Source organism: Ambystoma mexicanum, chromosome 1q (genome assembly GCF_040938575.1).
Source record: "Ambystoma mexicanum isolate Mex_15411 chromosome 1q, UKY_AmexF1_1, whole genome shotgun sequence".
NCBI lineage: Eukaryota > Metazoa > Chordata > Amphibia > Caudata > Ambystomatidae > Ambystoma > Ambystoma mexicanum.
Window position 1 is genome coordinate 1,029,357,948 of NC_090922.1, and position 26,340 is coordinate 1,029,384,287.

Genomic DNA, 26,340 nt, shown 5'->3' on the forward strand with positions numbered 1-26,340 from the left:
CTAAACAAACAAAAATTGATTATAAGAAGGACTATGCGGTATCTGGGTTTCCCGGTTTTCGATTCATCAAGTACAAAACAATACTGGAATTGTATTATGGAGAAAACGGGGCCAATGATATCACAAATTTAAAAAATATATCAAACGTTTTGCAAATTTTCGATGATTCCATATTGCGCTTTTATAAGTTAAAGATTATACCTAAGCTATGATACGGGCTGGAATTGTCTCCAATAGGTACACAATCAAATGTAGGTAAAACAGAGGCAAAAATTTGGAGGGCTCTAATTTACTGGCTTCCTAAAAGTACACCAATGGAGGCTATTATGTATGAACTCGGAATTTAATCACTAGCAAGTGTGATAGAATGGAGGAGAATGTCATTATATAGTATTCTAATGATGGATACGGGGCAAAGTTTATATCATGAACTGGGCACCCAATTATGATCTGGACAAGCTGTATAATGGCATTGACTAAAATTGACAGAACTGCAGATGATCTATTAAGAAACCCGATGAGAGTGAAAACTTAACTGCAAAATTGTGACTGGTCCTGTACGATGGAACGTCTAAAAAGAATCCACCGTATTTAACCAAATGGTCTCCGATTGGAAGTCCTTTGGGTATGTGGAATCATACCTAGTGAGATTTCCTGATCCACATTGGAGGTGTGCTTATCAGATTCTGGTTTAATGTTCTCCTTACAGGCGAAATAATGGAGATTAGGAATCATGTTGAGGGGATGTCCCTTGTCGATTTTGTAAGAGTATCATATACAAAGAAACACTCCAACACCTTGTATTGGAATGCAAAGAAACTAAATCAAAAAGATTGAGTAGTTTTGGCAGATTTGTTTCAAACACTGAGAGAGTATATCCCGACGTAATTTGGTGAACAATGCTCCATGGTAACTCAGTGGCACTGAAAATGGCACTGATACAGTATTTTTCAGTGGTGTGTGGATTAGTTATATTAAGACCAAACAACAAGACCCATAGACTGAAGTAATACTATAAATCTACCATGACATAGCATATGTCCCGAATTGTATCTGCACTAACAAATTAAGATCTGGACCCATGGGGATATGAAGTCTCGGACACTATGAATTCATGTGTCTTATTTTATATATATATATATTTCTGAGGCTTGTGGAATCTGCTTAGATCACATGCTGTGCATAGGCCGACATCTAGTGGAAGCTGCGGAGTATTACAGTTTGTTTTTCGAAACTCGAAAAAAGGCGTCGACACAGGGCGTGCCAGTAATACTATCCCTAGTGTCCACTGTACCCATGATCCCTCACGCGTCTAGGACCCTCAGATTGTTTTTTTCCGCCATTATGGTCGGAAGCATTTCGCGGAGTTCCCTGGCCTTAGCCATTTGTTAAATTTACCCATTTCTCCACCCCAACGTCGAGTCACCGAACTTCCACACTCAACGCCGACCCGGAGAAGAATTCGACCGTCGACAGCTGCACGGCGGATTTGGGCCTAGGAAGGCCTCTGGCCTCGGCCTGGGCCTTGGAAGGCCGCTGGCCTCGGCCCTGCAAGTAGGGAGAGTGGGGGGTGGACATACTCTTACTCTTTTGGTATATAGGTACATTCTTATATATTCCTACACTTGCAAGCCCGCTGCCACAAGGTGCGTCTGGAGGGTACCCCTTTCCAATTCTGCCCCAAGTGCAACCGCAAATACCCTTGGGTCGACAGGCACGCCACGTGCAATCTCTGCTTGCCGAGGGACCACCCCGAGGCGAACTGCAGAGCACGTAGTAGGTTTAAACCCAAAACACTTAAGGACCGTTCAATCAAGTGTTGGGCCCACCACGCCAGGCGTCAAGAGGCCATGGCAGCGGAGGGCGCCTTCAGCGGTGGCAGCAACGCTGTGCTTTCGGACGGCGAGGGCATTTTGGCGTCGAAAGACAGCCGAGCGCAAGTCCCCGACCTCGGAAGGTCGTCCGGCAGGGCGGCTATGGGGAAGACACCGGCGATACAAGCGCTTCCCACAGCACTTCCACAAAACACATGAAGTCCAACCGGGACTCGACGCGCATGTCGAGTTCTCGGAAAGAGGCACATAGAGAACGATCCGAATCGGCGTCCTCTGGGCATTCTCGATCAAGATCGCCGCATGAGTCCAGGCAATCATCCACTGTTGCCAAGAGTGCCTCGCTCCCCAAGGTAACGGAAGTTCGATCGTCGGAGGACGAAGCCAACTTCCATCCCCAGACCGCACTCCAGGAGTCGGCGCCCGCAGCAGCAGCGTTACAGCGGCTCCCGAACCCCTACCTCCACACTCGAAAGAGTCATCCCCAGTTCTAGAGAATGGTCTAGTGATGACATGGACAGGGTCATGTCAAGGATGTCATCATTGGCAGATTTTTACGCAAAAAACCCTGAACACATTCTCTCTTATACTCCCGACGGGTCAGCACCCTCAGGCTCTAAGGATCCTATACCTCCAAGTAAAAAGTCCCGGTTTGAAACACCAAAACGGTCTTCGGACCCCTTCGATGTTCAGCCCTACTCTCAGTATCAAGGAGAGACATCCTTTTGTGAGGATCCAGTTTTGGGCATGTTGGAAGAACAAACTGGTACGGGCTACTATGGAGATGATGAGGACCAAGAAGAGGATGAGGACGACCCAGAAACCTACAGAGTAGATTCCCCGTTAGAGAAGGAACCCCTCGGTTACCGACTCCCCTGTCGACAACCAACCTCTCCTGAATGAAGTTCTGTCTCGAGCAGCTGAACATTTCCACATTGACACCTAGGGTGCTCAAGAGGAGAGGGACTTCGCCGAAGAGTTAGTGGGAGAAAGGATGCCTGTTGCTCAGGCCATCCCTATCCTGAAGTCTATTCAGAGGAGAATAGACCCTTCACTCGTAAATCCTAACCTCACCAGAGCAGTGAACCCCAGGATTGAGAAACTTTTCAGGGCAGCCCAATCAGACCCACTGTATATAAGGGGGCATCTGAAGCCAGACTCCCTAGTTGTTACAAACACCCGTAAGAGGGCTGGAACACCCTTGTCATCGTCCGAAGCTCCTCCCAACAAGGAGAGCAAGAAACTTTATGGGTTGGGCAGGAAAGTAGCCTCCACTTCCGCCTACCAGGCAAGGATTGCCAACTCCACCACCCTGTTGGCCAGCTACAACTGCCATCAATGGGAAGAAGTCACGGCACTCATAGACTCCGCCCCAGAACCCTTAAAGAGCCAGTTGGCACAAGTTTCGGCGGAGGGAAGAGCCGTGTCCGGTTGCATTCTAAAGGCAACCTTTGATGCCGTGGATAACGCTGGCAGATTGATAGCTGAAGGAACTGTTATCAAGAGACACGCTTGGTTAAGGCAGTCTGGATTCAAAGCTGAAACCCAAGCATCATTGTTAGATAAACCGGTGGAGCCAGATCTGTTGTTTGGTAAGGCGGTCGAGGACGCACTGAAAAAATGCCAAGGACGAATATGAAACACTCAAATCCCTAGGCCAACTAACCAATAAACCCCCTAATCAGAGAGGAAATGGCAATTTTCGTCGCCCACGCGGCCAAAATTCCCAGAGGATCTAACTATTCCCAGGGGCAGGATACACCGTGGAGCAATAATAACCAACAGTCTACCCAGGGTTACGGCAGGGGTAATAAAAGAGGACGTGGGAAAGGTAGAGGCAGCCCCAGTAGAGGAGGTGGCACGCCTCCACCAAAACAGTGACGCTGTCATGATCTCTGCTTCCAAAAGGTCAGGGTTTTCCCAACTCCCTTGGAAGCAGATCCATAACCCAGGTTCCGAGTGCCAACCAGTCCCAATTGGGACCTTTTGGACCCAGTCCTGGCGCCAGTGGCACCAGGCTCATAAATATGCCCAGTCCCAGCGCTGGAAGCGCCGGGCTCATAATGCTTGGGTGGACTTACCTGCAGCAGACCATTCTGCTTACTTGCCTGCCAGTTGAGCCTCTGATCCCCTTCTGTTTGGAACTACTTTTCCTGTTGGGTGGGGCTGGAGCCACTCCCTAGATTCACAACACTGGAACTCTTCTGGAAAGCAGGAACTCTTTTCTTACCTAGGCGTGGCTGTGGAAGGAGACACCGAAGCACTACAGGAGGCTATTTAAACCACACCCGGTGGATGAATCTTGCTTTGCGTTATTCTGCAACCTCTGCAGCAGAACGCTCATCGTGTCTTCTGCATCCGGTCCTGGGCCTAAGGAAAAAGGCTTACCATCCTGAATCCAGTCTTCAGCAACACCTATAAAGACAAGAAAGAACAGGTCAGCATTCCGGCATCTGAAAGGCAAAGGCTTACCATCCTGAATCCAGTCTTCAGCAACACCTATAAAGACAAGAAAGAACAGGTTAGCATTCCGGCATCTGAAAGGCAAAGGCTTACCATCCTGAATCCAGTCTTCAGCAACACCTATAAAGACAAGGAAGAACAGGTTAGCATTCCGGCATCTGAAAGGCAAAGGCTTACCTACTCTTTGTGCGCTCCGGAGGTCTTCACACTGCATTCCGGCATCTGAAAGACAAAAGCTTACCAACTCTTCGCACGCTCCGGAGGCCTTCGGCGCTGCATCCCGCATCTGAAAGACAAAACAAGGTGCGTTTAAGACATTGGGGAACTTTAATACTCATGTGCCATTACTCCTTTCCACATCTAATCCAGTGGGTATTCCGGCACCCTGCAGCCGCTCCGAACTCGTACCTGCAAAATAAAAAGACAGTTAGAGCGCATCGTGAAGCAGGCAACAAGCGCTTACTTATGTGCTTCCAGGCGCTTCTATTCATCACACGGGCTCCATCTTCAACTCACTTCAGCCCGTCATCCGCCATCGCCGGAACCCTGCAAAACAAGAGACATCATTACTAAAGACTTTACAGACATTTGAATGACTCGAAACTTACCGTTCGTGCAGTAAACGACGGACAGCAGTCCTCTGAAGTCAAGAGGCCTGCGCTACCTATCCAGTGAAGAAACTGGTTACAGCACCCTGCCCCGAGGCAGATGGAGAGCTCGGCATTCACTTACCTAAGACATCTTACTCTACACGTCAGGCATACAGTGCACAGAGGTCCAGCCCAAAGAGCCAACCGGGTGCTACACATCACCTTTGAAGATACGGTAGTCGCCCAGTCAAGACCGGCGCCTCTGCGAGAATCAGGTGAGCGTTACAGACGCTCAGTTCAGGGTCCCTTCTCACGCAACCCCAGTAGAGGGGACGCATTTCCAACTTCACCCAAGCTTGGGAAGGGATCACATCAGACAGATGGGTGCTGTCCACAGTATCCGCTGGGTACTGCATAGAACTATTAGAGCGTCCCCGAAACCATCCTCCATGACAAAGAATACATTCTTTGGACCACCAGAAGATCCTCCTTGAGGTTATCGTCAATCTGCTAGCAAAGCACGCGATAGAACTTGTCCCGGGACACCAGGTAAACAAGGGTATTTATTCAACTTACTTTCTTGTGCCAAAAAAAGTTTTGACAATGCGCCCAGTATTGGACTTACAGCCTGCAAACAAGTATGTCAAGCCCCAAAAGTTTCGCATGACTACTCTCCAGGAGGTAATCCCTCTCCTAAAAAAGGGGGATTACATGGCAACATTGGATATGAAAGATGCCTATTTTCATATTTCCATGTTCCCAGCGCACAGAAAGTACTTGCGCTTCAAGGTGGACAGTCGGCACTACCAGTTCAAGGTACTGCCCTTCGGGATAGCTTCAGCTCCAAGGGTATTTACCAAGGTACTGGCGGTGGCGGCAGCACACCTACGCAGGGAGGCAATCCCGGTGTACCCTTACCTGGACGACTGGCTCATCACGGGGGAGACCCCAGTAATTTGCAGAGCAAACATTCAAAGGTCAATTGACCTCCTCTTCGAATTGGGCTTCTCAGTAAACGAGAAAAAATCAAGTCTCGTGCCAAGCACATCCAAACAGTTCCTAGGAGCTATCCTAGACACTCAAAAGGGGTTGACCTTTCCTTCCGAGGAAAGAATTCGGAATATACTGCTGCAAATTCCGCAATATCAGTCCGGTCGCCAGATAACGGTACGCAAAGCAATGCGTTTGCTGGGCATGATGACGTCATGGATTTACCTGGTCCCCCACGCGCGCCTGCGCATGTGTCCCTTGCAAGAATGGTTGGCAAAACAGTGGTCTCAGGCAAGTGGTCAGTGGGACGATCTAGTGGTCGTTTCGCCAACACTTGTAAAAAGCCTTCACTGGTGGACAAGAGAGAATCTGTCCAAGGGGAAACCCTTTTACGATCCCGAGATACAGGCGGTAGTCACAACCGATGCATGCCTGACGGGGTGGGGAGCTCACCATCTCCACCACACAGCTCAGGGTCTCTGGTCGCACTCAGTGACCAAGAATCACATCAACCTGTTAGAGCTTCTGGCAGTATTCAGAGCACTTCAAGCGTTCGAGCCCTACCTGTTAAATCTGTCAGTGAAAATCCGGACGGACAGTACTACAGCCATGTTCTACCTGAACAAGCAAGGAGGGACTCGGTCACCAAATCTTTCCAAGCTTGCCCAGAAAATCTGGATATGGGCACTCAGACGGAACATCTTCCTGTCATCGCAACATGTTCCAGGGGATCTCAATTCCCTAGCGGATGCTCTGAGCAGGGACACCCTCCCAGAGGAACACGAATGGTGTCTACACAGAGAAGTCGTAGAAGATATCTTCTCTCAGTGGGGTTTCCCCACTATAGACCTATTCGCCACAAGCGAAAACAGACAATGCCCAGGATTTGCATCCAGGTTCCCCCAACCAGACTCCCAGGAGAACGCCCTGTGGATGAACTGGTCAGGGATGTTTGCGTACGCTTTTCCACCAACTCCTCTAATCAGGAAGGTGGTCAACAAGATGAACAGAGAATTGATGACGCTCGTCCTAGTTGCTCCCATGTGGGCAAGACAACCGTGGTTCCCACACTTACGCAGATTGGCGGTGTGCAAACCCATCAAACTTCCGCGCTGGTACAACCGACTGTTCCAGCACCAAGGTCAAACAGTGCATCCTCAACCCAACTCAATGAACCTGGCAGCATGGCTCCCGAGGTCAGAGTTCAGACACGTCAATTTACCACAGAGGTGTATGGACATCCTAAAGGAATCTAGGAAACCTAACACGAGGCACTGCTACTTTGACAAATGGAAGAGATTCGTTATCTGGTGCCAGAATAAACAAATCAACCCAGTTGATTGTACTCCTTCCACTATTGTTACATACATGCTCCACCTGCTGGACGCAGGACTGGTTTTTAACTTACTGAAGGTACACCTGGCAGCCCTGTCAGCTTACACCACTTCCCATAACAAGGTGTCGTGGTGGAAAGTACCAGTAGTTAAAGCCTTCATGGAAGGAGTAAAGAGACTTCACCCTCCCATTTCAAACCCACCACCAGGATGGGACCTTAACGTGGTGCTATCTAAGCTCATGGACCCCCCATTTGAGCCCATGCACAAAAGCAGTCTCAAACACCTGACTTAAAAAACGGCCTTCTTAGTGGCAATTATATCTATAAGAAGTCAGTGAAATTCGGGCTCTGTCAGTGCAAGATCCCTTCTTTACTGTCCATAAAGATAAACTGGTTTTACGCACACACCCTAGGTTCTCACCTAAGTTTCCACGTGAACCAGTCCATTGAGCTTCGGCTTTCTTCCAAGACCCACAAAGCTCGGCTGAGGTGAAACTACACACACTAGATGTGTGTAGGGTGGTCCTCTACTATGTAAACAAGACCAGACCGCTAAGGAAAACAGATCAGCTGTTTGTCTCTGTAGCTACATGCAGAACGAGGGATCGCGTCTCTAAAGGTGCCATCTCCAAGTGGATTATTAACTGTATCAAGCTGTGTTACTCACTTTCTGAAAAAAATCTGGCTTTCACGCCTAGGGCCCACTCTACAAGAGGCATTGCGGCCACTCTGGCTTTCATTGCAAATATACCCCTTGACACCATTTGCAAAGCAGCTACTTGGAGCTCTATTCACACTTTTACTCAGCACTACTGCATTGACACTCATTCCAAGACAGATACACAAGTGGGACAAGCGGTTCTAAGACATTTATTTGCTCATGACCCTTCTCACATCCCACCTCCTTCAGGTACTGCTCGCTAATCTATGCACAGCATGTGATCTAAGCAGATTCCACAAGCCTCAGAAGGGATACATTACTCACCGTAATCCTATTTCTGATGCTTGTATCTGCTTAGATTCACATGCGACCCACCCTTCCTCCCCTCTGAGAGAAGGCACACGGATGCTTGTAGTCTTACCTTTCTATCTGCTTGGATTATCTGTACTCGTGCTACTCCTCATGCTACCTCATGTCAGAAAAAATACAATCTGAGGGTCCTAGACGCATGAGGGATCATGGGTACAGTACAGTGGACGTCACACTAGGGATAGTATTACTGGCACGCCCTGTGTCGATGCCTTTTTTCGAGTTTCGAAAAACAAACTGTAATACTCCGAAGCTTCCACTAGATGTCGGCCTATGCACAGCATGTGAATCTAAGCAGATACAAGCATCAGAAATACGATTACGGTGAGTAATGTATCATATATATATATATATATACACTCGTTTGTTCAAAACCTTAAATCTCCGAAAGTTCTTCACTGATTGCTTTGATGTTTTGACACAACGTTGCATTAGAATAGGCTCATGTTTTTATATACCTACTATACATAGATGTCACACCTGTGACAGGTAAAAACATGCTTTTTCTGAAAAACAGCGCCATCTTTTGGACGTAAAAGCAACACACGCTATACCAGCGCCATCTGTGGGATGTAAAAGCAACACACGCTGGCTAAAATATGTGCCGAGGAAGCAGCAGAGCGACGTGCAGCCAGACTTAAGGATGCACGGTTGCGAGCACAGCAATCGTGTTCTGTAGCTTCAGATCTGTTTGAACGCGACAAGCCTGAGAGTGGCTGAGCAGACCAGCGTCAAACACGACTCCGTACTCAGCAGTCATGCGATTACAATCACCTCGCATTCCGGTACAACCCAGCTGATGATTATAGTTTGAGCCGGCATGTTCTCATCGGCACCATGACTGAAGTGTGTCCTTATTGGAAGGCTGTGAAATTTGATGGAGAAACGAAAGGAATGTGTTGCGCCGTTAGAAAAATTAAACTGCCTCAACTTGGAGAACCGCCAAAGCCATTAAAAACTGCCCACAAGCATTGTGAAATTAAACATATTACAAACGTGCGCTTTCTCTTTTCTTTCTTTTCCATTTAACCAGACTAAGCCACAGCAACGCATAGCCGGGGACAGCTAGTGTATAATAAAACCTATTCATATAGGGGAATACGTAAGGTTAAAACACTGAAGGGCATGTCATGTGAAATGATGTGGAAATATCTTTGTTTTGCTAGATTCTCTACTGTGAAGAAATGTATAAAAGATTCTAATCTAGGGGTTGAAACTATTTGTTTTAACAACTAATCTAAATATGAGTTGGAAGGAACTGGTTTTAAAGTCTGTCTGCCTGAATATTTTTTCCTTTTTTTAACGTTTTCATAGTGATTAGAAGAAAATGCAATGGAAGGACATCTAATGTGAAAATCGTAAAAAATCTGTTCAGAAGTAATATGGGTCATAATCCTGCTCTTAGATGCTACTGATTTTATATGTGGTTTTATATGTAATTGCTTTAGGTTTATGTAAGAATTTTATGGCCTTTATGTGACGTTTGTTAAAATTGTCGTATATGATTATTTTAAACATATGAGGTTTATATTTGAAAAGTTGTATTAACAACTATAACAAAGAAAACAAAGGCATCTGGTTTCCACAACCTGTTACTGACAGAGTACCTTGTTCATTCAACCAAATAATGTTGCCACCAACTGAAACTGATACCGGTAACATTCAGGAAAGGCCAATGGTGCCGATTTCACAACAGAATTATTGCTTCAAAAGTCCTTTGCCAAACGTAAATGGACCGTCTTCGGCAATGATGATCCAATTGATGGCAAAACGGATCATAGAAATCGTAACTGGTGATGAACCGGCGTGTTAAAATCAAGAGGCAATCTTGCGGAAAACCAAACGCATGTGAGGATGTTGTCCACTGATGCTTTTATTTCCATCTTAAACCGCAGGTGTGTATTCCTAAAGCTCAAAACCTTAAGTTTCCATTGAAAGCGAGAACAGTGTCTGTCCGGGGTCCTCTTTGAACAATTCTGTAGGTGTCAAAAGCACATAAAAAGAAAAGACGGTTGTACAGGTTGTACAGGTATGGAGAAATGCAGAATAACTACAAGAAAACACTGAGAGCAGTATATTTCAGTTCAACATTCGACTTTCACATTAATAAAAGAAATTGAAAGTATTGCTTCATCATCTGGTTCACACTCTGAACCATACCATTAGCCTTTGTGTGGTAACCATAAGCAAAATATGACTCCACACCCAGGGCTAAATACAGTGTGAAGCCCCCTTCCCCAGAACTATCTGTGCTGCAAACTCAAATCAGAAATCCTCTTATAGGGTAATCATTGTAAGCAAAACATCTTATCTATTTCATTTTATTAATATTTTGCAACACTTTTTGAAAATGTGATGCACCCCCGTTCCCTCTCGCACTCTCTTCCCCCGCATCCCACCTGTTGCTTGTTCATACACACACACCCCACATACATATGTACATATGCACACATGCATTCCCCCACTTTCCGAACCCCTTTCTTACCTCTCCGTGAGGCGCAGCAACGCTTCCCAATCCTACACCACATGCTCAGTACATGCAAATGTGGTGTTCAAACTTACCTGCAGGCATGACAGTTGAAATGAACTTCACTCATCAGTCTCAATAATGCCGTGGGGTGCGGGTCTTGTCCCCCGGGATCAGGAGAATCTGCTGATCAGTATTTGCACCTCTAAACTGGTCCTCTAGAGTAGAGGCCCTCACTACAAAAGCTGTGCTTTTGCCACATCCTGAATATTTGACTAAAATGGACAGGGTCAGAGCACTGCCCAATCCAAGATTTGCCTGAACACCCCAAAAATCTGCTGAACTGGTAGAACCCTCTGGAGCACCTCCTGGTGCAAATAGCCTAACCGGGAAATGCACATTTATAAACTGATCTTAAAGCTTATGTGTACAATCGAAACATGTTGCAAGATAGCGCTGACACCATTGGAATGGCAGTTAATTTAATCTGATCATGGCATGTTTATCAATTGTGACTGACTGGATCACCAAAACCAGATGACAGAATATCTTTGCTATACGATTTGATTATTTCAAATAATAATATTGTTTGAATGCCTACCCTTGAGAAAACATATAGGCTTGCATAGGTCTTTGAAGGTGGCTCCAGAAGAAGTAACCTCCAGTTGGTATGGATACAGCATGGAACCTTTACTCGATGACTGGGTTATGACAGTTCAATTGAGAGGCCCTACAGGATCACCACAGTTAAGCCCCTTTGGGGGGCCCCACCTGCCCCCATAATTGCGATAATATTTAAATATTGCGATAGGGATGTTAATTTACAAGTTTAAATGTGGAGAGACAAGATTGGACTTGGTGAGGCAACAATGAATGTTTTCCTTGATTAGACTCTCCATAGAGATGGCTTAGAAGTGTAAAAACAAAGGAAATCCTTTGACACAGCTAGAGAAAGGCTCAGATGCTTACAGATCAGTTACATGTTGGTGAAAATCATCCATGTCGTCAAGACACGGTTCTTTACTGCCTCATGAGCGGCTTGCGACTGGACTGGGGAACATTGTGGTCAGTGGTGTGGCAGGTTCTGAAAGGGGGCATGTCCCAAGGCAAATGGTCCTGGTCTGCAGTCTCCCACACACTTCTCAAGGTCACAGAGTGTCATTGATTTGGGAGAGCATTATGAAAGTGCAGCAGAGGATGAAGCTGGAGCAGCCTTTTGACCAAGGGGAGGATGCCTGTCGGGATGAATGACCTACAGGAAAAAGACACATCTGACCCTTTGTGATCAATGACCTCACAACAAGAATTGCAAGCTGGAATGGACAAAGTCATTTGAAGTAACCCTGGATATAGTGGAGATGTGGGATAGGCAGCAGGAGGCAGATGGGTTGAATGGGGTTTATTAACAAAAGGCTAGGGTAAGAAATCCATCACCGTTTGTGGAAGATATAGAGAGTATGGAGGGAGGAATTGGGTTGAGTATGTATACATTGAACTCACTTTGTTGAACATTTTTACTGGGCCCAGTTGGCCTTTGCGTTTTCTCTCCAGTAATGATGGGTGGATGCTTGACATGGAAATGGAATTGGAGGTTTGTAACAAAGCATACTTTACGTGGATGTTGGGTTGTCATTGTGAGTTAGTCCAGTGGCATTGCTAGGGCAGGGCTGAGGGGGCTATAGCCCCGGATCCTTTGGTTGTACCCCCTGGATAGAAGCTCAGGGGCTACAACCAAAAGGCTAGCTAGCCCCGAGTCCCTACTATCCCGACATTAGCATAGCCCCAGATCTTTTCCAGACCTAGCAACATCCCTATATTAGTCCTTAGGGGAAGTGTGGACGGGTGGAAAACTCACACCCAAACTCTGTGTGGTTCTAGAGATGAGCAGTATGGGCTCAAGCTGATGTATCGGAATGTAAACTAACTTGGAGAAAAAGTAAGAGCGGCATTGCTCAGTTGTGTGCAGTCGTAAGCACTGGTTGCTGTCAGAGACCCACCTCCTTTGTACACAATGTGATTTTCTGGGCAGATGGAGTGACCTCCCAGTGAAGCGCATTGGGCTCCACTAACTTGTCAAGAACTTGTCAAAACTCCCCTTTATCTGTAAATCGCATTGACAAAGGCATGTATTGCAGGCACATAAGCATGTGTGGTACTTGGAATGGGTAACCTATAACTATTTTCTAAGTGTATGCTCCCAGGCTTTTTTAGATAATCTTTAGTGGCGACTCCTGCAGGGTAATTGATACTTGGAGGTTACTTTACTGAGGCATTTGACCCGGTGCTGGACGATTAGAGCAGTAACAGTTCATGGTTGAAACTCTAACAGTGATGTATGGAGGGACATACTTCCACAAGATAAACCCTTCTCATTTTACTCATTGTCCCCTAAAGCGTTTTCTAGATTGGACTCTTTTCTGACACCCTCTACTGGTAAACGGAACTATCAGGACATTTGGTACCTGCCTTGGGATATTTCTGGTCATTCTCCACTATCGGTGATAAAACATTGGGGACGCAAAAAGAATTTAGGACTCCGTTGCATACAGCCTTACCATATTCCAGACTGGGATGTGAAGGGAAATTTAGGTAAGGCCTCGAAGGTGCGCATTGAACTCGATTAAGGTATTGAGGATAATGGGGTCCCATAAAATGGTCATCAGAAGTGAGGCTATTTCACAAATCACAAATAAGAAAAGGTTAGAAAGGAAGAAATCGATCAGTTAGAGTGGGAGCTTGTGGATAGGGAAGGGGCGTTCCTCCTTAACCCAAATGAATGATCTGCAGGGATCACACTAGATGTATCTGTTCCAACAGTATGACCATGTATAAAGGGGAATTTGGAGATAAGGCAGGAACGTTTCTGGCCCAGCTATATTAAAGGGGAGAAGGAAACTGAGTACTCCCCCTCCCCCCAATTGGGGACTATCATGGTTCCATGCACTCTGAAGTACAGAAAATGAAGGAGATGTTTTTAGATTATAAACATCTTTATAAGGCACGTGCGAATGAGGGGGCACCAATCACAGTTGATGCTCTTAAGGATACGACAGCTAGGAGTATAGTAGATATGACAAGGGTAACCTTGGAGGCTGCTGCATTTAACAAATACACTGTAACCGTTAAAATCCAGGAAAACCTGGGGCACTAATGGGGTACCGGTGGAATACTGAAAAGTTGTGCTGCAGACGTTGTTCTAGTTTGTTGGCCATCCCGTAAGAATCTAAACAGGCTTGCTCACCTAATACTTGAGCTTCCCTGTGTGCTGATTGTAGTTATATTGGAAAAAAGGGAAACTTTGAGTCCCGATGGGCAGCAGACCTGTTCCCCCCTCATCAACACTGAAAGCGAATACTGTGCCTCACAAATCCAACATCAATTTCTTAGACCTACGAATACTGACCCAGGGTGATCAACTATCTTGCACCTTGTTCACGAAGGACACAGATCGGAATACCCTACTTCACTACACCAGCAAGCACCACAATCCTTCTCTCCAAAAACAAATGCATGTATATGAACACAGCCTTACCTCGGATTAATACGAGGGTCTATATGTGTAACAACATTGCAAAGAGCTATGCGGAATATAGCCTCCATATGTGTGAATACTGTTATTCTGTTCTTTGGTCACTTCTTTACAAAAATGTGAATATGATGTAATATTTACTTCACAAAGCAGTACAAACACACCATTGATTAATAGTGTTATGTAGGATAGTTCTGTGTAAAAAAACAAAAGATTATAATATACAAATTCTGTTCATTTATTGTACTTTGAATATGTTGGATCTAAAACCAGTCCTTGGACTGGTCCTGCTGAATAAAAGCAATTTGTTCTGCGCACAGAAGCAATGACTCGGGGCATTTATATGGAACCTACATCCAGAGTAAAATAACCTTACTAGTTGGATACTCGGCTTACTTTTTTGAAGCATTATTTTAAAATGATATACTGATACAGCACAGTAGAATATTCCGAAGGCAGGATTAGAGTGAAAAGCATCTCTATGTGCCTGGAGCCCCCCTTTGTTCTTTATCACAGATCCACGAGACACAATATTTAGGTGCCTGTTCAGTGTTCTATGCTTGCTGGACCGTTATAGGGAACCTAGAGCAGTGCTGCCATTGGATGTTGACACTGCGTTAGCTGCAGTTGAATGTCCCCATTTCTTTGGTGTTCTAGTAAAGATGGGCATTGGTCCGAAATACTGGAACTGGATTACCTTCTTCTACATGAGGCTGAAAGCACAGGTGTTGATAAACTGTAATATATCCAGAGTATTCCTGATAGGGAGGGGATTCAGATAGGGTGATCTTTTACCCAGCATTTTACAGTTAACAATAGAGTCTCTTGCTGAAAAGGGACACTTTGTGGAAAGGATTTCGTTGGCCATGGAGAGGGGGAGGAAAAGTATCCTATGTGGACAACCTACTCATTATTTAGGTGATAACAACATTTAATAGTTACTGTTCTAGATTTGATCACAGAATATGGGTGCTATTCTGGTTTCAACGTTAATTGGGACACATCTGTGATCTTCCTGCTCATTGGCACAGAACATGACTTTCCGGTTACCATGCCTTTATGGACTAAGTTTGACTACTTTGTATAATTGGGAATGAAGTGTCACCAAATAAAAATAGGGTTTTTGACATAAACATGATGCCTTTGATGACCTGCTTTACAGAGGATGTAAGGCACTGGACCCCTCTTCCACTGAAAATGATGGGCTGTGCAGTCCTTTTTAAAATGATTGCACTTCCCAGAACTCTCCGTTTTGCATTCCTCCAGATATTTTTACAAAATGGAGACCCTTTTGACTAATCTAATAAAGTCTAACAGTAAACTCTGGCTAGCGTTATATACTTCATACCGATGTATCTGGTAAGGGGTTCTGAATACCCCCAATTTGCAGAAGTACTATTGGGCAACACAGCTACTTAAAATCAATTGATAGTTTAGGAGTAGGTTGGAATTACACAGTATTGGAGTGGAGAAAGGAACATGCTATATGGAGGGAAACAAGAACAGATATCAATATTTATACAGGCAACACTTAAGATGAGCGTGAAATTAAGTTGGAAAGATAGGATAACAGCACGGATCCCATTGCAGATAACCAATCTGCTCCTCTGGATTAACTCTTTGCAGGGATTCTGATCTTGGGACGCAAGGGGAGTTGCACTTTTGGGACAAGTGTGGGGTATTGATGGTTTTAAACCACTGGAGGAGCTAACTGATTAAAGGAGAACTGGAACACATGATTACCTGCATAAACATTAGCAGCGTGTGCTAGTGAGATGTCTCCTCTCATAGACTGCCAAACCAAACAGTTCTCTGCTTGAGACAGGGGTTTGGTGGACTGTCACAAAGAAATCAATTTCAAGCCTTTACAGAGTTATGAACTCGAGCACAGGTGATAGACTACCAGGACTGAGGGCAAAATCGGGAGAGTGGGGCAAGGACCCTGAAGGAAGAGAAATGGCAAGAAGCCTTCCAGGGTACTGAGTCTTGGCCGTTCGGGCCAAACTGTAACAGAATGCCATCTGGTGCGGCTAGAAAAGCCAGAGCTTGATTTATATTACATACAATGATGCAGGTAAATCCGTTTCTGAAAGGGTAGTTTGCTAATACAACTCCCCTTTCATATATGTTCTATGCCAAAATTATAGTGCAAACATGGGCCTTTGCCAAGATGGCTTAGAAGCACCCTTTTTCTCAGCTCTGCAGTGGCACAGGGTGGGTTCACAGGTCACGTGTACATCCTTGACTGCTGCTGGAATGCAAAGTTCCTGCAGACATAGGTGGCTTTTTAATCTTCTGCACCTTTTTAAATTGTAATAATTGCACCTGTGGCATGTAAATCGTGACATATAAGCCACGTCTGGTTGTGCCGTGGTGACTACAAAATGTACAGTGTAGAGGACGAGCCAAGTACCCCCACCTCAACTGTTCCGCCCCTATTGCCTGTATGTTGGAAACCAGAGTATGTGATCTACATGGAGCAGTTGAAACGGCAAAGACAAAAAGAGGCAAGATTCCCATTGGGGAAACCATACATGCATACGGGGAAATAGGATGGTTGTTCAAATGAGATTCCTGAAGAAGCAGAGCAAATGAAGGGTCAAGACGAATGGTGACATCACCAAGTCACCAACCATCGCCAAGTGAACATCACACAGAGGTGAGCTGACGTGCCTAGAAGAGATGAAGGGACCAGAGAATGTAGATCTTCTATAAGACATCAAGAAAGTATCAAGGATAAGTGACATCTTGGGATCAACATTTCCAGAGTGTCGCAGTTAAAGAGCAAATTGAATTATAAAGTGAATCTTAGCGGACGACGCTGGACGAGCCAAAGAAGCAAAGGTCTCATCAAACTGGAGTAAACTGGCATTGTATACAAATCGTGTGAAAGAACATGACTCCTGTTCAGAAGGCATGAACAAAACAAGGAAGACGTCGGAGGTCTATTAGAAAATAGTATTAAAATACGCTAAAGGCTTGATTCCATGGTCTCTAGTCACATCTTGTTGCCTGCAAGCCTATCTCAATGCTGCCACGTGACAAAAACTAAGAATAAAGAAACAGTCTCATGGCCAGCATTTTGCACCATATTTACTTTTAAGCCCCAATCGCTAAATCTTTCTTCAAACATATACTGGTTTAGGAGCATTATGGGGATGACTAAGCTGTCTTACTACTCAGCTCTGTATTCCTGCAGATCAGCAGTCATTTCATCACACAAAATGAGATTGTTTTAACTGAATTACTTGCACCAGATATATTTCACCAGCCATCGCTAGCATATCGGTATAGCAGACAATTGTCTGCCTTTGGTATAACACAGCAGACAGAACTACCTTTTTACACATACAGAGATAATGTTTGGAAATCATTTATTATTTGTCATGGATCACAGGAGTGGTAATAGCTCAGGAGCCCAAGATGTTTTTTCTTGGGATTGGAGGCAATTAAGCCCGCCCTCAGAATGTTAGAATGATAATCTCAATGGGAACTTTTATTGCCAAAAGGGATGGAGCTATCAAATGAGCTACTGTCGATCCTTCTAGTTTGGAGCAGTGGTTGAGCGGTATGGGTAAAGGCTCTTAATTTGAAGAAACGGTATATAAGTGAGGTGGCAGTGAGGATACAATTGAAAATACCTTGGGGAAATGGGGTTGTATGTAAGGTTGAACTTGGTGCTCAGTGCCTATGCTAAGGAGATACTGTACTTTCTTCAGATATCATTTAGTATGGATTGGTAAAGAGAATGACGACATTGCAGAAATCATCTTAGCTGGAAATCAATAGGTGTTGTGGAAAAGGTAATACCATGTCTTTATTTCATTTTTGTTTTACCTGTAAAAATGTTACTTGATCTAAAAGGTATTCTACATACCAATATACTTTCATATGCATTGATCTGCAGGAGTGATGTAAAGTACTCTATTGAATAGTGACAAACACTGAGATTTCTCTATAAGGAGATTGATATTGACTTTGTAGTTATTTAACTTCAGTTCTTAGGGTTTATCCATTCACTTGAATGAAGATGCCTTTACTAGTTGAAGGCAGCATTCTTTTTTCTGAAACGGTTTATTCATTTTTTTGTGCACATATAATTAATTACTAAACAAAGCATTGACTGGGTTTATATTTTGAATAAAAATAACAAACAGAAGATCAATCTTGGTGAACTGCAATAAATGATCAATCCCAGTCATTCAAGTCTGTCTTGGGTGCCTTGAATGCGTAGAAACTAATCAATTTTCTCAGAATGTGATAAAAAATAAAATGTCTTTGCATTCCATCTGAAGCACTCTTCTGTGATTAAGCCAGATCTGACGTCACTCAAAGGCCAAGAGGAAACTCTGCAACCCGGGATGGTCTCCCTACCAAGTCAGTATCGTCAGAGCTTTGAGCTATCGGGAAATGGTACAGTGTGGGAGCTGCAGAGGCCTTCTAGAACTCAGGGGCCATGTCCATACTAGGAGACTCTGAAGCAAAATAACTCCCTTGTTCTATGGTTAATACCCTATCAGTGGACCGTGCATGCAGTTTGGAGAAAGTGATGGTAACTGTAATAAAACTATGGGTTTAGGACATACTTGTCAAAGTTAATCCAAGGTTCATGTGGTGATAAATCCTAAGAATCCAAAGAAGCTGACATTGTGACATCCTAATGTGACAAGACCTGCCATGGACGCCATTGTGACCAGAGATCATGCCCCCTTGGATCCAAATGGACCAAGCACGACATGTGAAACAGGCACCTAGTGAGGCAAACAAAACGCAGAAAAATGGGAATTGCATCATGCTGTTACGAAGTTCCTCTTGTGAGGCAGGGACCTCATGAGCACCTTTCAAATCCTTAACAGAAGAGGAGTATTGCTGAGGCAGAAAGAACTGCCTGCGGTTGTGGGGATGACATGGAGAGCCAAGGCATAAAGCCACAGAGGAACAATGCTGATTCGGCACAGAGGGTAGGACTTTAACCTTATGTTAAGATGGCCTCCAAGCTTTTCTTAAGTTCGGAAAGTCACAGACCCTCAGCCGGTGAGGCAAAGGAAAACTGACTAGTGGAAAGGCCCCACACAAGTAGGGGAAGACCAAGACCAATCCAGGAACAATGTAAAGGGAACAAGGGGGCAGGACCTATGAAGGGCCATGGAGAAACGCATTTAGGACCAGGACATGAGAAGCAGGCAAACCAGAAGGAGGCAAACCCCCTCTGCATTGTCCACAAGGCCTTCTGGGGCCTGGGGCCAAAATACCTTCAACTCTCTCTTCCTAAATATCTTCCTTCTCAAGCTCTTTGCTCATCCGCCTCCAACTCCCTCAGGGTCAGCCGCTTCTCCAAGCAACGAGTTGTGGGTAGATCCCTCTCTGCGCAGGGGCCTCCCTCTGGAACAGCCTTCCTACATCCCTGAAACTTGAGGAGAACCATCTCCGGTTCCAGAAGCACCTCAAAACCTTCCTCTTTGCTTCTGCTTTCTTTTCAGGATGCTAATTGCAGTTAGAGTAGATTCAGAATGATCTGCCTTGTTCACATAGCATTGCATAGATCTTGGTCTGCCTCTTCACAGTGAGAGATAACAAAACATGCATCTTCTGTGATCACTTTGATCATCAAGGAATAATCTGTTGTTCATCCTCAGATTTACTTTCTCCAGGCATGGAGGTCACTGCGCTTCTGCATGGACTCCCAACACTATGGAACCCCTTACCAGAGAATCTTAGAAGAACCTTATGACTTTTACAGAAGACAAAAGACCCATTCTTTTCACTTGTTTTATTCCACAGCCTCTCGTTAGCACCAAGAAGTCACCATCATGCTGAAAGTGCATTCTACAGAAAAGTCTATAACATAGCATCCACACTACTTCACTTCATGGCAGAATACAATGTCCAATCTGGTTTCCCTTGATGGTTTGGTTATACCGAGGAAATCTCTCATTAACATAGTACTTCATTATTTGAAACTCTCCTCTGAGTTTAGTCCTTCCAATTAGCAGTTGGTAATTGTTTTCTCCGAATGTTCAAATCATTCTTTGCATGTCTGCTTTTGTTATAATTACCTGATATTTCAAATTCTATCAGAATTGAGGTGGTAGGTCTTCATTTTTGCTTTTTCTGTTGTTGCATTTAAAGATGAATAAGTCATTTGACCAAAACAAAGAAAGTAATTTTCTATGGCATGCTTTGCTGAGAGCATGGTTGATTAAAGAAAAATTAAATTACAGAATTTAGGGTCTTTGTGTGGAAGCAGTAAAAACAGAACTTCTGGTACATTGCACACAGCGAGCTTGACTGAAGATTGAAGAACATCTTTCTGCTTCCTTGCAATGTTGCTACAGTAGAAAGACTACTGACGTAGGGCCACTAACATTAGCCAGGTTTGCTGCTCAGTGAAGACAAATCTAAATTGTATTGTACCCTTTGTTGCTGTGGTGAGTCAAGTGAACGCCCCATCTTATTATGTGAGGGACGAGCCCCTACGGAATAGGTTGGTCCAGTTACTACTCAATGTGCTTACCAAAATGTGGAAGGAGTAGGATCCCGAAGGCTCACCAAGGGTAGTGGATGTCACTCAAAGTGACATCCAGAACCCTATGATCAGTGACAGTTGACCTCTGCAAAGCCCTGTTATTAGGCACCATAAAACCACATCTTCTAAAAAGGAGACCACCAAAACTCTCTAACTGCCGAGTAGCATAGGTAATTGCGAGTAAACCTCTGAAAAAAGGTGTTCGAGAAAACCCAACCATGCTTCAAAACCTCAATCATATACATCCCACGTTTAACACCACAATCTGAGTTCATAGATTCAAGAAGATAAAAAGTTCCTGGACTTGCTTGGCTTTCCAAGTGAAGGAATGGCGTGCCTATGACTCAAGCGGTTGGGAGTAGACTAGCCACTGTCATGTGCACATGCCCATTAGAACTTCCAAGAGGCTTTTAGGCCCTGTTGGGAGGGAGGGGGAAGCACGACCCCTGTCCTGATATGGTGTCTCAGCACAGGCCCTTTCCCTATGGCTATCTCTATTTACTGTGTAGGCCGTGGTGCTGAAAGGGTGACCCAGGGTGACCCAGAGGAGCAGTCTCAGCGAGGAGTGACCCTGCTGCACCCAGGAGGACGTTGCCAGGAAGGAGGCTGGGATGTGCAAGACGGCCCAACCCATCAGCAGCATCGCAGGAGGTGAAAATGATGTACACTGCACCAGGGGGTGCCGCAACAACACAACCAGCATGGCTCCAGCAGACCATGTCTACTGGAGCCCGGGCAAATAGAGAACATCCACCAATATGCCACAATGGATCCACCCAAGAAAAGGAAGGTCCACTATCCCACCAGGGACTTATTTTTATTAAAGACCCTATGAAGGCCTTGAACCACTCACCCACCATGGATGATGGTATTATTAAAAGGCCCAAGATGGCCTGAAAATAGCATTTCTTTATGGGCCCCTACATGAATCGGAGGTATAATAAGGCAAGACTACACAAGGAAGGGGCAGTACTTACTAGCTCTTATGAGCCCTTCTGATCCCGTCCCATCATGCTCCTGGAAGCTAGGTAGTTAATTTGCCAGGGTAAGTAACCAATACTGGAATGGGGTGGGGTATTTAAGGAGGTGTGTGAGAATGGCTGAGTGTGGAATAGTTGGGTGAGGGCAGGAATGGTGGAGGTGAGAGCGACCAGAGGAGGTGAAAGCGAAAGGAGTGTGGGGGCGATTGGAAGGAGGGGTGGTCTGTGGAGTGTTTTTGTGTGAGAGGAGCAGAGGTAGAGTAGGAGTAGTGCATTTGTAGTGGCCGAAGTAGTAGTAGTTTGAAGTGGACCTAGTGGTAGTAGCGAATGGTAGTAAGCAGTAGTGGGCGTGCAGGATAAGTATAGAAGTGGAATAGGTAGTAGAGCAGTAGTTGGTAATAAAGGGCAGCAAGGAGTGTTAATAACTGAGAATGAATAGCAGTAGAGGGAGAGTAGTGGGAGCGACAGGGAGTGGGAGAAAAGAAGTAGGTAACGGTAGGTAGCAATAGTAAGAAAGGAAGGAGTTGAGAAGTGAGGAGAAGCAGATTAAAGGGTGATGGTAGAAAGGTGGAGTGAGAGATCGGAGAGACAGTAGTACGGCAGGAGGGGAATATTTTAAGTCCACTTTAGTGAAGGGACAGGTAAGAAGATGCATAAGAGATGAGAGTGAGACACTATCCCGAACTCCCTAGAATACAAAGCGAACTAGGTTTGGAAAAGACTAAAAGCCCAAAGGGAGTCAGTTAGCCATCACTTTAAGCCACTAGTAGAATAGTAGAACCAGATAGAACATGAGATAGATGGGTGTCTCCAATGGTGAGATACTAACATCCCGCTAAGGGCGCCTGGTCTAGGGAGGTGGTCAACTGAGTACGATGTCCTTTCATCGCAGGATGTTTTTTCGTGGTTTTTTTTACCACAACGTTTTTGCCGAAAAAACTAATCACATTTTTTGGGGGGTTAGAAAAACATACAAATTGTGTGTACGGGAATATAAAAAATTAAAGGGGATGGGGAGTTTGGGTGGGGGTAACCCTAACCACCCCAAAAATAAAAAAATTAAAAATGTGATTAAAAAAAAATCTGTTGCGAAAAAACACCCTGAGATGAAATTACATGGAACCGGTTAACTGGCAGGAATTTAGATGGTGCGGGACGGCCTTAGCGCCAACATCCTCAACACCCCGGTAGATTGGGCCACGGGTTCTTTTGGAAAATGTTACAAACTATCTATAAAGTGCCAACAAACACTCTTGGAGCTACTTTGGGAGTCAGCATGGTTATTGGTGAGGGACACCCAGTCACAGACTTAATTGGAAGCATTTGAAAATCTGAATCCCCCAATCCCTAATCGGGAAGTAACCACCAAGCCCTGCCGATCAGCAGAGCTGATACAGAGGGCAAAGCAGTAAACCATATAAAATGGGATGGAAAAGCCCACTTATAACAGCACCTAGAGAAGAATCCTCAGTAAAGAGGCAGCAGCTGGACCTGTTCTTATCCAATTCCTTCCAGAGCAGGTAACATGCCACTTGTTGAAGGCTGTTGACTTTGCTGGATGAGTTGCGTACTACCCCATTCCTGACATCTGCCTGGGAGTAGACCAGAAGTGCTGCTGAAATCCCAGGACATGGGGAGACCTGGCCAAGTATTGCTGAAACCATAGGTGATGGGGAATCCTGCTCAAAGACTGCTGAAACTCCAGGTCATTGTGAGACCTGGCAGAGTGCTGTTGAAACTCCAAGACATGGCGATACCTGGCCAAGGGAATGCTGGTACCGTAGGGATAGACCTACCCAAACCAAAATACTGATATTCCAGGTTGTGTTGAGAAAAAGAAAAAAAAAAGTTGAGACCTGCCCAAGTGAAGCTGATACTGTAGGTTGCTTGGAGACCTATGCAACTTTAAGCTGATTATCCTGTCCTACTGAGAAATATACAAATGAATACTGACAGGGTAAAACCTGTCCAAATGAGAACTGACAAAGCGAGGTTTGGATAAGGCATGACCTAGTGAACATTTAGAATCAAGGCTGTCGGGAAATTTGTCAACTGAATATTGAGACCCTAAGGTCAAAGTGAAACTGGCCCAATTTGATCAATGACACATCTATTGCAGGTTGACCAGTTCATGTAGGACCTGCTCATATTGCCGGGAATGCAGGTAATTCTTAGACCTACTAGAGTGAATACTGAAGCTCCAGGTTATGGAGCGACCTGGACTTTTGAAATCCTGAGATCTTAGGAGAAGAGACCTGTAAGGAATAGAGAAGTCTGAAAGAAACTCGATCTGGTCAAGTGAAACACGGGTAGGTGGAGATGGATCCAATAATGCAGTGAGAGACACTGACCCCACACGCTAAGAAGACCGTGAGGCAAAGGTGGAGCCTGAAATGCAGTCTGAGAAGCCAGGGACATAGAAACGTGAAAGCAGGCACACCAATTAGTGACCAGACTGAGATAACACTGGAATGACCTCCCAAGGAAAGGCCTTTCCTTTGTTCTTTAAAGTAGGAATTGTTCAGTAGGATTTGTGAACTCACTTGTTGGTCAAAATTTGGAACATTTGTGTTTGTTCTATCTTGGTGACTAGCTGGGAGGCTAAGGACTTACATATTGGTTTGAAACTTAGTTGGGCACATCTTTTGGACATTTCATTTTAGATTAGTGAGTCTCTGAAGGGGCAAGGACTTAAAAGAGCAGGATAAACTTTAGGATTTATACATCTGTCACGTAGGTGGTGAGAACCGGGAGAATACCTCACGTTATATTACTCCTTTCCTGATGCTGTTTAGACTTGGATGTCCCTTTTCAGTGATAGTCCCGAGTTCCTGTAGGTGTTTGGCCAAACATGCACCTTGAAAAACATATGATTAAAAATATCTTGCTTGAATCACAATATGCTGTCACATACGTCATTAATCAAACTCACTACACAGAACTACAAATAGCTTCATCGTACACATGGAGCAGAGCAGTTTTTGTTCTCTGTACAAAGAGGTGTAAACTATGCTTCAATGGGAGTCTAATGAATTTAGTCTACAGTGTTGGTTACTTGCACTTTGCATAACCATATGTTGAGTGTCTTTTGTTTCCCTTATTTGCAGAGATTCGTTAAGTTCCTCTTTGAAAAGTACAACCGCCACGTGTGCAAGGCTGATCGATTAGAGTTCATCAATGGGTGGTACATTATGGTGATTATCAGTGATTTGATGACAATCATTGGCTCCATCTTAAAAATGGAAATAAAAGTTAAGGTAAGTGTTATTCATTTCCTCACCTCCTCCCCCTTGTAACAGAATGTATTTTAATGATGCTTTTTTAAAATAATTATGCAATTGTGCATTATGGGCAAAAAGAACTAGGTCAATTTGAAGTATTTAAATTGTAAGAATAAGTTATACAAGGCATTTGCTCTAAACTGAAGTCAACCGACCTTGCTGTATAAGGTGTACCAACAGTTTTCTAGCTAATCCACTTGAAAGATAGAACTTAACTGATTCTTATAACCAACATCATGTTAAAACTTGCATAAATTATTACCACTGACAAGTCAAGATATTTTGGAAGGAAATAAGAAATTATACATAGGTCATCAAACATGGTGCAATACTCAAATATACGGCTCTCCTTAACAGTTTAGAAATATCTGGGGGAAAGAGGAATGGGAAAACAGCAATCCGACAGGTAAGTTAAGTCTTAAGTGTTTGCAGTGCAGGAGAAAGGCAAGCACAGCCGGTAATGGCCGCCTCAACTCATCTAACCTTAACGTTCTATGTGGATGTCAGTAGGACCTTCGTTAATGTTACACACAACACATCTCTATTCGCATTCAGTATCACATTGATGTTGAGTTACAATTCAATATAACATAGTCTTTGTACTTAATTGGTGGAGCCCTTGTTACTGATTTTAAACCACTCCTAGAATCATGTACTAAACTCTTCCCTGTTTTATTCTCTGTGGGCCCTCTGCACTGACTGATCTGCACTGACTGTTAAAATGTGTTTCTTTTTAATGTCTTCGTGTGAGCTTTGTTTTTGTTTACTACTCTATTCCTGACAATGTCATACTTAGGGCCCCACAACCCACTCTCCGTAACACCACCTTCTACTTGATATAGTGTGATACGACATATGTTTCACCTGTCCTTGTTCTCAAAGTGCTCTACGCTTCCCCTGATCTGCTTTGCCGTTTATCACTTTATCAGGCAACTTCACTCTTGCCAAATCTTCCTCTTTCAATAACGAAAATAGAGCTCCCTGTCTTCGATTACTAAAGAACTTCAATGGATTGCATTCTCCCGCAGATTCCTCATCTTGATGGATATCCCAATCCAGCGCTGGTTGCTAGGACAATTTTGACAGTGGGCGTAGTGTGGCTTGGCGTTCTCTCGATGGCGTCACTACTCTGTTCCTTTTTTCCACATGCTCTGCACGCTGTTTGGAATGCTATCTTTTCATGACTGAAAATGTTGGTCCCTAAACCATCAGTGTTTAAGCATTTCAAGGACTGCAGCTCAAATATGTCATCACAAAGCCAGACAACATCTGTGTGTGGTTTTTTCCAGGTGGAGCACGATGTCAAGCAGTGCGGC

General features: G+C 44.5%; 1 protein-coding gene across 1 annotated transcript in view; it reads left to right on the top strand.

Moving 5' to 3' along the window:
* Positions 1-26,340, top strand: part of MCOLN2 (mucolipin TRP cation channel 2) — a 1,022,745-nt gene that overhangs the window by 605,081 nt on the left and 391,324 nt on the right. The window contains exon 9 of the mRNA XM_069641702.1: positions 24,851-25,000. Coding sequence (XP_069497803.1) covers positions 24,851-25,000 — 150 coding nt within the window. The remainder of the gene's footprint in view (positions 1-24,850; positions 25,001-26,340) is intronic.